The sequence below is a fragment of the Ictidomys tridecemlineatus genome, unplaced genomic scaffold (genome assembly GCF_052094955.1).
Source record: "Ictidomys tridecemlineatus isolate mIctTri1 unplaced genomic scaffold, mIctTri1.hap1 Scaffold_138, whole genome shotgun sequence".
NCBI classification, from domain to species: Eukaryota; Metazoa; Chordata; class Mammalia; order Rodentia; family Sciuridae; genus Ictidomys; species Ictidomys tridecemlineatus.
Genome location: NW_027521230.1, coordinates 298453 through 309822, shown reverse-complemented (window position 1 = coordinate 309822; position 11370 = coordinate 298453). Strand labels below are relative to the sequence as shown.

At 43.5% G+C, this 11370-nt stretch overlaps 1 protein-coding gene and 1 pseudogene across 1 annotated transcript; both read right to left on the bottom strand.

Annotated features, from left to right (window-relative positions):
* Positions 1 to 549: 549 nt before the first annotated feature.
* On the bottom strand, positions 550 to 3243 carry LOC101966678 (talin rod domain containing 1). The gene is given in 2 exon segments (XM_005320209.4): positions 550 to 1499; positions 1502 to 3243. Coding segments are annotated over 2 exon segments (1074 nt in total). The 5' UTR covers positions 2268 to 3243; the 3' UTR covers positions 550 to 1191.
* A 5002-nt stretch (positions 3244 to 8245) lies between these two features.
* Positions 8246 to 9183, bottom strand: LOC144372627 (olfactory receptor 2L2-like; annotated as a pseudogene).
* Positions 9184 to 11370: the final 2187 nt, after the last annotated feature.

The following is an 11370-nucleotide window of genomic DNA, read 5'->3' as shown; positions in this document are numbered from 1 at the left end:
CTCCTCTCCACTATTTGAAGTCAGGATCCAACATGGGGGTCAACAAGGCTCTGGCAACCTCTCTTCTCATGTTATTGTGATGTCCCTCCTCTATGGATCAGCCATCAGCAAGTACTTCCTGCCCAGAGCCTATCACACTGCTGAGCAGGATGAAGGGTCTTCATCTCCTACACCATCTCTCACCTATGCTCAACATACTCATCTACAGTCTGAGGAACAAGGAGGTGGCTGCAGGAAGGTTCTGGCATGATGAATTACCAGAAGTTGGCTTTTATTGTGAACATGTTGGGGAAGGATGGACCTCTGCTGCAGAAGGGCATTATCAGAACAGAGATGCCAATACACAGCAGGCAAAGGGCACTTCTCTGTAGACAAACCAGTCCACCTGTGCAAGCAGACTGCTGATGGGGCAGAGCCCTGCTTCTTGTGAGCTTCTACTAAGCATAATACTGAAAATAAGAAATATACCGGCATATTTGATCAAAATAAACCACGACCCTTTTGTTTAATTTTAAATGTGAACATATTCAATGTTGACAGTATACAGAATTTTATACTATTTCTTTTTTTCCTGAGAAACAAAACATTTTAATAGATGAAATAAATACTCCAGTACATGCAAGGTAAAAACTTGACACTGGGGGAAAAAAATCACTCTATGGTGTAAATTAAAAAATAAAACACGCTCACAGTAGCTTTCCTCCCATTTGCAAATCACATGGCAAAGTCATACTCTTTCCACACCAAGTATACTCCTAATTCAACACAATTAATTAAAAAAATAACATACAAAAAAAAGGTACCTACATCCATGTCTAAGGAGTGAAACTGAGGTAACCTTTCTTTTAATTAAAATAAAAAAGAAGAAATGAACCCATGACCTCCTTCCTGCCCAATTAATAAAATTCAGTTGACGGACAGGGGTGGGGGGTGTAGGGGTAAAACCACAACCAGCAGATTACCCATTTTCTGCTCCCCACTCCTGTATGGGCTGCTTGACACCTGGGCTCTTCGGTGCATGTGAGTTGTGTGCGTGGCCCTGGAAGATTCCTCTTGGGCAATTAACATGGGGGGGGGTGGTGGCAGGTGTTCCACCTATGATTTCTTTGGTATAAATGGAGAGGGGCAGAGAATAAGTGTCTTCCTTTGGGCTGGGGTAGAAGAAAGGGCATGGGGTGGAGGGGGGTGTTGCTAGTTCACAGAATTGGAATTTACTGGCGGTAAAGTCCTGGGTGAAGACCTCTGTCTTAAAGCGTGAGATAGCAGGGTGCAGCCTTCAGACAGGGCGCAGGCCGAGTTCCTCAGCCTCTCCCTGTGGTCCGACATCTTGGCTCCCCCATCCGGGTGCTGCGCCAGATCCCTGAGGCACTGGGTCAGAAGCACGCAGGCTGACACCACGCTCATGGCACCACCCAGGATGGCGGTCTGCACCGCCTTGCCCTCTGCGCTCACAGCGGTCCCGCGACCCAGGAACTGCGGCTCAGTGGCGAAGCCCACAGTGCGCTCACAGCCTGCACCAGGGGCCCACTTTAGAGCGTGCAGCGGCTGCGCGCCAGTTCACTGGGTGCCACCTTCACCTCCCTTATTCAAGCCAGCAGCGCGGATTCATTGGTGCTCATGCACTTGACACCCAGCTTGAACTGCTCGCGTGAAAAGCGGTCCCGTGACTTGTCACTGGCTAGGGCGCATGCGTCCGTCAGGAATTTGAGGTTGCACGACAGGCCCTGGGACACCTCCAGCAGCAGCTGCGGGGTCATATCGTCCAGTGAGGTGGCTCTTAGCACCGCGCAGCCCTGTTCCACCTCGTGGCGACAGCGTGTCTCACGGTAGCGATCCACTAGGCCCGGCTGAGGAGGCTGTGCGCCTGGGGTGGCCACTGCAGCCAGATAGGCGGCGTGGGCTGAGCACTCGGTCAGCGACACCACCAGGTCGCCCAGCTCCACTAGACTGTCCCCAGCCTCTCCAAATCGGCCCATGTTAAGCTGGCTTTGCACATCATGGGTGAGAATGGAGAACCCCTTGGTGCGCGCAATGATGGTGTCCTGGCACTGCTCAAAGGACTCCGCACCAGCCCAAGAGGAGGCGGGGCCCTCGAAGAGCACTGGCCAGGCCTCGCTGGAAAGTAGTAGCAGGTCGGCCACCAGCTGCATCTTATCTTTGCAGTGGTCGCAGACCGACACCAGCCTCTTCTGTGGCTGCGAGCTGGCCGCACCGACGGCGCTCACAGGAGCGGGAGAAGCCGCCTTCCCAGCGCTGCCGCTAGCCATCGCGCCGAGGGGGCACTGGCATGCCGTTGGGGAGCCCGCTACCACCGCCGCTGCCGCCGCCCCTGGGCCTCAGCTGGCCAAGGCCGCGGTGCCTTCCCCGCACCATCATGCTATACACCGCCGCGGGTAGAGGGCACTGGGCTGCGGCGGCCAGAGCCCGGGCAGCGTAGGGTGAGCCCGAGGGCCAGAGAACACCGGAGGCTCTCCGGGGCGAGGAGAGGCTGCAGCGTTCGGTCTCCTAGAAAGCTTACAGGAAGCATGAACTGCGGGAGAATACACTCACAGTCCGCGCTCCTCGCCGTGGTGCTGCCAGGAAAGTCCCTTCTACTGAGCCGCCGCAGCCTTCCTGGGCATGGCCTGGCCCGGCCGCCCCGGAGCGGAGAGGGCGGGACAGGGAAGCTGGGAGTTGTCTTTCCTTCCTTCCTTTCTTTGAAATCAAAATCCTTTCCTCGGGGAGGAGCTCGGGCAGCGGCTCCGGCGGGCTGTGCTGTCAACCACAGGCCACCTTGGGTTCGGCGGCACGCGGGAGCTTCAGGCGCCGTGACCCCGCCAGGCGGCACTTCTCTGCGACGGCTGCCCGGGCTGGCACTCTGGAACGCACAGCCGCCCCAGGCACATCGCCTAACAAGCGCTCTCAGGAAGCGGCGCCGGTGGCGGCTGCAGGGCCGAGGGTGTGGCTGCGCTGTCGCGGCCGCGCCGAGTCAGAGCCGGGTGGGAGCCTGCACTGATTGCGCACAGCGGCCGTCCCACTCGTGCTCTCGCCCGCCACGCCCGGGTGCGCTGGGCTCCGCGGCTGCCCTTCCCGCCCAGCGGCTCACAGCTCGCGGCCCGAAGCCTCGGCGGCACGCGCTCCGGGACCGCGCGCCAGGCGGCCAGCTGCTGGCTGTCTGCACAAATCCATCTCCAGCACGCCCTCGTCCTGGGCCCGCAGCGGCTGAGCTCTCCCGAGGCCCTGGCCCCGAGCATCCATGCAGCTGCACGCGTCTACACGGCTGATGAGCCGGCTCAGAAGGTCCCCTTAGCGCCGTGACCACCAGCGGGCTCCTGCCATTTCCGCCAACCACCAACTTCCCTACTATTTCTTAATAGTAGAATATTACAGCAACATTTTGAAAAGTAAACACTTGAATACATTGCCCAAAATTCATTTTCTGCTTCTTAAAACAAAATATTTGAGCATATAAACACAAGTGCATGTTTTTTCTTTTAAATTCTTTATTTATAGATAATATGCTTTTAACTAATTGCTTTAAACATAAATTTAAACTTTGATAAATATTTACAATATTATCTATACAAGTTTGACCTAATTAACCCTAATTATCTATTTAAATATTATTGATTCATCCACTTTATGCTTTTAGTAGCACTAAATTTTCTATGATTTTTTTTCTTGACAAGTTGTCAAAAGTAAAATATTGGGATTAAGAGAATTTTATTATCTTCACTTATTTCTTAAATTAACATCATTTACATATAGATTAATGAGTAAAACAAGAGATTCTTTGGTTTTGTAACCAATATTTGATGCCAGTCAATAGTAAGGTCTTTTCTCACATCTCTGTGCTGTTTAGCATGCTTATTTTAGTATTTATTTGTAACATTTCTTGTCTACATATTTGCACTGATATTCATAATTTTTTACACATTTAACTGTTGTTTTTATATTTTTAATAATGAATGAATAATCCATTGTTTACCTCATAATTGTAGGGCTCTTCCATGTATTTTATATTTGAATTTATGCAAATTTCACTCTGCAAATTCAGTTATTAGAAAATCTTTATATTGTAAATGTTGAAAACATATTGTATGTTTTCTCTCATTTTTCAATAGTTTATATTTTTCTTTCAAACTTAAAATTCCAAGTTCAATCAATTTATAAAGAATAGTATTTTTTGGATAGTAATCTATAAATTCTTCTATCATTTATGTAATAAGAAAAAAATTACTTAGAAAATATTAATTACATAAAAAGTTTACAAGTAGAACTGACTCGAAATAGGAATACAAACAATCATATTGAATTTTTAATTCAAACCAGTTTTTTACAATTTCATAGGTTTTTAATCTGGCAGTACTTTCTTTGTTTATGATTTCCTCTGATGTTGTAATTGCATGATACCCTTATTATTATCATGTTATTTTCATGAGTAAACTTTTCTTGTAGATATGAACAACCAAGAGGTGTCAAACCTAACAGCATGAGCACAGAAAATACTTTCACCCTCCTGAAATGTAGTGAAATGTAAAAATAGAATGAAAGTCTTGCGTATTGTTTTAATGTTGTTATTTGCTTACACACACACACAAAAGGATGTAAAAAATCTATGTGTTTGAGTTTGAGTCTGTAGGACTTCAGAAAATGAAAACCTCTTTAGGAAGGACACAATATCCAAAGAACATAATTATAATTAGGGTGGATTTTATTTTTTTTATTGATTTTATGTTAAAAAATAAATGACAGCAGAATGCATTACAATTCTTATTACACATATACAGAGCAATTTTCAAATCTCTGGTTGCATATAAACTATGTTCATACCAATTTGTGTCTTCATACATGTACTTTGGATGATGATGTCTATCACATTCCACCATCCTTGCTAATTCCCTGCACCCTCCCTTTTCCTTGACCCCCTCTGCCCTACCTAGAATTCATCTATTCCCCCTATGTTTCCCCTCCCTACCCCACTATGAGTCAGTCTCCTTATATAAGAGAAAACAGAGAAAACATTTGGCATTTGATTTTGGGGGATTTGCTAACTTCACTTACCATTATCTTCTCCAAGGCCATCCATTTACCTGAAAATACCATGATTTTGTTCTCTTTTATTGCTGAGTAAAATTATATATATATATATATATATATATATATATATATATATATATATATATATATACATATATATATGTATATATGCCATATTTTTTTTTCTTTCATCCACTGAAAGGCATCTAGATTGGTTCCACAGTTTAGCTATTGTGAATTGTGCTGCTATAAACATTGATGTGGCTGTGTCCTTGTAGTATGCTGTTTTTTAAGTCTTTGGGGGTATAGAGCAAGGAGAGGGATAGCAGGGTCAAATGGTGGTTCTATTCTCAGATTTCCAAGGAATCTCCATACTGTTCTCCATTTTAGCTGCACCAATTTGCAGACCCACCAGCAATGCATGAGTGTGCCTTTTTCCCCACACCCTCTCTAACACTTATTGGTTGTTTGTCTTCATAATAGCTGCCATTCTGACTGGAGTGAGATGATATCTTAAAGTGGTTTTGATTTGCATTTCTCTAATTGCTAGAGATGATGAACATTTTTTTCATACATTTGTTGATTTTATATCATCTTCTGAGAAGTGTTTGTTCAGGTCTTGGCCCATTTATTGATTGGGTTATATATTTTTAAATATTTAGAGCAAGAAACAAGAATATTTTATGAGTGTTTAGAGTGTGGCAATGGGATAAAAGGGCTGTGCTTAAGGATTCAATACCAAATGGGTCCTCCAATTTGTTGGAGGTTTCTGTGCACCTCTATATCCACTGAATTTCTGTAAGTTCACAGTGTTTAGGGACTGATAAAACGTTTGCTCAGCACTTTTGTAATCCCAGCAGCTCTGGAGGCTTAAACAGGAAAATTGCAAGTTCAAAGCCAGCCTTAGCAATGGTGAGGCCCTAAGCAAATCAGTGAGACCCTCTCTCTAAATAAAATCAAAAATAGGGCTGGGGATGTGGCTCAGTGGTCTAGTGCCCCTGAGTTCAATCCTCAGTACCAAAACAAACAACAACAAGTAACACTTGCTCACAATGTTAAGACTATTAAAAAAATGAATAGTGGGGTTGAGGTAAATATTACAACAGAAAGTTAATCCTTTATAATTTGCACATTATCACACTAGTGAACCACAATTGTGATGAGAAATACACTCATTCTTCAAAATATTAGGAAAAGCAGGAGTGGTGGCACATACCTTTACTCCAAGTGGCTTGGGAGACTGGGGCAGGAGTATTGCACATTCAAAGCCAAATTCAGAATCTTAGTGAGGCCCTAAGTAACTTGGTGAGAACCTTTCTCAAAATAAATAATAATAATAATAATTTAAAACAGGCTGGGGATTTGGCTTGGTGGTAAAGCACACCTGGATTCAATCCCTGATACAAAAAGCAAGCAAACAAAAAGACTAAAAGGATAAAATATTAATTTTCCTTTCCCTAAAGCAAACTTGCCTAAAATGTTATTTAAGAAAACTGTAAGTGTGCACCATATGCCTTATAAATCTACTTAAGGAGATACCATGTGTTATAAATGTGCACATCACAGTTGGAGGGAAAATAATGAATATGAAGAAGTGGAAATAATGACTACAGATTTAAAATTGTGTGAAACATGGCCAAAAAGTGCACAATGAACATGGATTGAGGGACCCTGTAGGAGGAGAGGGATTAGGTCAGTCTCCCCAAGAGGCACCATTGCCCAACATGCAAGATGATCTGGAGTAGATGCTTATAAAGATGGTAGCAGATGGCACAAACTTAAACAATGCTGCTTCTTTCTACCACACGCCTTGTGATGTCAGAGGAAGGAGAGCCACTGGGTGCAGTCCCATGATAGTAGGCAAACTTTATAATTCTCCTGAGTCAGAGGATCTAGGAGGATTTCACAAAATCATTTCTAATCGAATCTAATTTTGAGTTCTCCATATATGCTGGTAGTAAAGAGATAACTGGCACAAAATATTAGATTGTCTCTGACATTCTTTGTAAGAATGTCACTGGAAAAAACAATAAAAAATAGGGAGATGAGCACCAATAAAAAAAAATTATCTGGCAATACATTAAAGGGCTTCACTGCAGGATGCCCACACACAGGTTGGTGCAGAATTGGGCATGTCAAGAACGCAATGAAGGTTGAGTTCCTTACAAAGAGAAATCTGCACAGGTCATTCAGCAAGCAGGCAAGCTCTGAAAGGAGGGTTTAGCAGTTATTTTGCAAAGCTGGTCTTAATGTCATGGTGGCAGTTCCATCAACAGTTGTTGAAAGAACTTGATTAAAAAAAAAAAAACACTGGTACAGAGAAGGTGACTCTCTCAACACAAACTGGTATTGTAGATGTATGAGAACAGGAAGTAAAAAATTATGTTGTCCATAAAAGAGAATATGGATCCAAGGTTACTGATTGATACTCAGGATGCAAAGTTGTAGTAGTGTGATTGTAGAAATTGCATAATTGCTCCAACGGTCTAACCTTTGTTCATCTATTAGAGACAATATTTTTATTAATATTTAAAAATGCATCTGAATCTTCTAATTCAAATTTATATTTTTCCAGATATAATTACTGATCCTTAGATCTTTTAATACACTACATACAGGGAATTCAATCAGATAAATGCAGGGCCTCTCTCATGGAAAATATAAACTTACCCCATGTCCCAATTAGTGATGAAAGAACTACTGAATCTCAAGAAAATTTATTTATACTTCATAAAACTATAAATTACCATTAGTGTAGGAAAAAGTTTGAAGCATTTATTTGAAGTAAATTTTTATATACCAAGCAAAAGTTTTGTAAACTGTGTAGTCTGCCTTACATGTAAATTATTTAAAAATTAAAAAGATAATTATTTTCAGTTACTTATGGACATTAAAATTTAAATATAATTTTGTGATAATTTCCTAAACACAGGAAAAAAACAATATGGTACAACCATTAGGCGAAATAATTTCAATAGTTTCTACTTTTTACTTTTTCATTTCAGTAAAGCAACCAGATCCTAGTGCCTTCATGTTATTGGATAATACATGTCCATTATTTTGATGAGAAAAAGCACAATTATTCTGTCTAACCTTAGTATTTCCACATCTTGTAGATTAATTTTAGTTCCTTGGCTGTAGTCACTAGATAAGGTTATTCTTGCTGTTTTACACTGTTGAATAAACGTCACCTTTTTTTTATAAGGATTAAAGCAGAAAACTTTGACTACATTTTCATGGACCAAATTCTGTGAAGGACTCTTCTCAGGGCTCCAATAACCTCCTTGTTTCTTAGGCTGTAGATGATGGGGTTGAGCATTGGGGTGAGGATGGTGTAGAAGACAGCCAGAACCTTGTCCTCTGCTGGGGAGCGGAGGGATGTTGGGCGTAAATAAGTGTAAGCAAAGGGTATGTAGTAGAAGGTCACCACAGTGAGGTGGGTGCTGCAGGTGGAGTAGGCCTTCTTCTTCCCTTCCCCTGAGTGCATGCAGCAGACTGCAAGGAGAACCTGGCCATAGGAACTTGCAATACCCGTGAATGGAACCATGAGAAAGAAGGTGGTGCTCACAAACACTGTGTACTCGTAGACCCAAGTGTCCATGCAGGCCAGATGCAGCATGGTGGGGACATCACAGAAGAAATGATTGATGGCTCTGGATCTGCAATAAGGGATATGCAGAGCATATACAGTGTGAGCACAGGAGTTGACAGAGCCATCATCCAAGACCCCAATATCATGAGCGTACACACTCTTTTGTTCATACGGATGGGATAGTGGAGAGGAAAGCAAATTGCCACATAACGGTCATAGGCCATAGATGCCAGCAGCAGTCCCTCCGCACCTGCTAGAGTGAGGAAGAGGAAGATCTGAACCCCACATCCAGTGAAGGAGATTGACTTGTTTCCCAGGATGAAAGTGGAAGCCATCTTCGGGACAGTGGTGGAGATGTAAGTGAGGTCCATGAGGGAGAGCTGACTGAGGAGGAGGTACATGGGTGTGTGGAGACGGGCATCCATGAGGATGAGCAGGATCATGGACAGGTTGCCAACGGAAGCCAGTAGGAAGATGAGCATAGTGAGTGCCAAGAGAAAAAGGCCAGTTCTCGATGGTGGGAACAATCCCAGCAAGATGAAATCAGTTGACGTTTGATTATAATTTTCCATCATTCATTTAGGTTTTCCTACAAACACATGAAACAATAAGTTACATAAACGGTAAGGTATTTTAGAATCATTCATTTATTTTGACTGTGAATTATTAAAGTTCTTAGATAAAGAATAAACTATTCTGAAAATAGAATCCCATTTTCCTTCTTCATAAATATATCTTAAAGTAGCAAACATGGCCGACATTTTTATAAAACCTGTGCAGTCATGAAAATAGCATATTTCTGCAATGATTTTATTAGAATAAGGGTATTTATTCCCCTACAGAATCAGCTGTCATCAAGATGAGCTCTTATGAGTAAGTGCATAGAAATCAATGTAAATGTCTAAAGTATAGGCTCATATTTGGATACATTTTTATCATCCCGGGGGCAGGGGTGACTTTTCTTCCATATTTCAATCTTAGCTTTACCTCCAAAAATGAACTCACTTACCAATTCAAGTTTAAACAGTTCATTTTGTGAGTGTTCATTACACATGACTGTTGGCATGATTGCAGCCATCTTCCTTTCCCCACCCCCACTTTACGAATACTGTTCTTATTCCCAAGAAATAGAAACTAGCCCGAGATGAAAAGCACTGGTCTGGAGAGGTGCCAGTGTCTCTCTGTTCTCTCATTGAGAGAAAGACACAGCTTACCAGCCCCTGAGATGAGTACATACTGGCTTCCCTGTTCTCTCCTTGTGAAGATAAAGAGACATGCCAGTTTCCCTGTTCCTCCTTCTGAGAGATAGAAAAAGTGCCTGTTTTGTTCCTGAGAAACAAACTTGCCTTCCATAAGATCAGGGGGTGTTTTCTGTGTCAATCAAGACTAAACCCTCCCCTAGCCTGTGGCCATGATTCTAGACTGTCAAAGGTGACATTCAAGGGGTTCGCTACTGCCCTCCCTTGCTGTGGTTCTGGTCAACTAGTTGCTCGGCTACCTTGTCTCGGCTTGGTGGCGGGGGGTAGAGATTCGGAATCAACATACAGACTCCGGGAGCTGGTGAGAGAACTGGCTGGAGACCCACCTTAGGTCGTCGTCCAGTAGCTCAGTTTATTTTTGGAATGCATACAACTGTTATAGGGTTCGAGTGGGCATGCCCATCAATCATACATGAGCAAGATAGTATCCATAAGCCAATCATCTTCTGCCTCATGTAACCACACTATGAGGATGCTCTAAATATTGCTATCATCAGGAAGGGTCTTTGTCCCTAGGGGAGGGGATTTCTAAGTTAGAAGTTCCATTCCTGAAGCTCCTGGTCCTCAGTTTCCTGACCTGGCAGCTTGGCAACAAGTGCTAAGGATGTGGTTTCACTAATGGCTCGCTAGAGCATAGCATCCCATCCTGCAGGTGCTCCTATCAGGCCTGAACAAGTGTAGATTCTTCAAGCACTCCGAGCTGCTCACAGCTGCTAGCTGCTAGCTGTAAACTGAAAGTCATTCCAACATTTCCTCCATGCTGCTGCTGTTCCTCTCTCTGCAGATCAGCCTTGTCAGGCTCCTGACAATAAACCCACTTTTTATCCCAGGTGTGTTTTTGATCAGCTCTGTGCCACTTCTCTTTCAATAATGCAGAATCAAATTCCCTTAAAATCAGGTGCCATCTTTTAGTTTATGTCTTCAAAAATCTATGATGTATTCTTATGGCCCAGTGTAAATTACCAAAGGTCCTTCTCCTCGCTTTCTCACCCACACACAGAACGTTGTGGTAGACCCCTTCCCTGAACATCTGAACACCACAATCATCTGCTGGTGATTATGCTGTCTCCCCTTCCCTACAGCTCACATGATATTACACCTTGCCTTCCAATGCCTTTCCTTGCTCCTTCTTCATTTGCTCTTCTATTTCTTGTGTTTATGTCTATTTTTATTTCAAATAAGTATGGGAATTTGAGATCTAGTGCAGTGCTGTGGTTCTCTCCAGGGAAAAATGCCATCAGCAGTGAGCCCCGCTGGCCAGGCCCAAGAGTAGCCAGGTCCACTGGCTGAGAAAGCCTGCAGATGAAAGAGGGAAGCACAACGTATATGTTCACGCACACACACACATGTGCACCCACACACTCGGGCACCCACATACAAAGGGGCACACATAGAATGCCTTAGAAGAGAAGATGAGTAGGCCAAGGGCAGTGGTGCATGCCTGTAATCCCAGCACTTTAGGAGGCGGACACAACAGGATTGCAAGTTCACAGCCAGCCT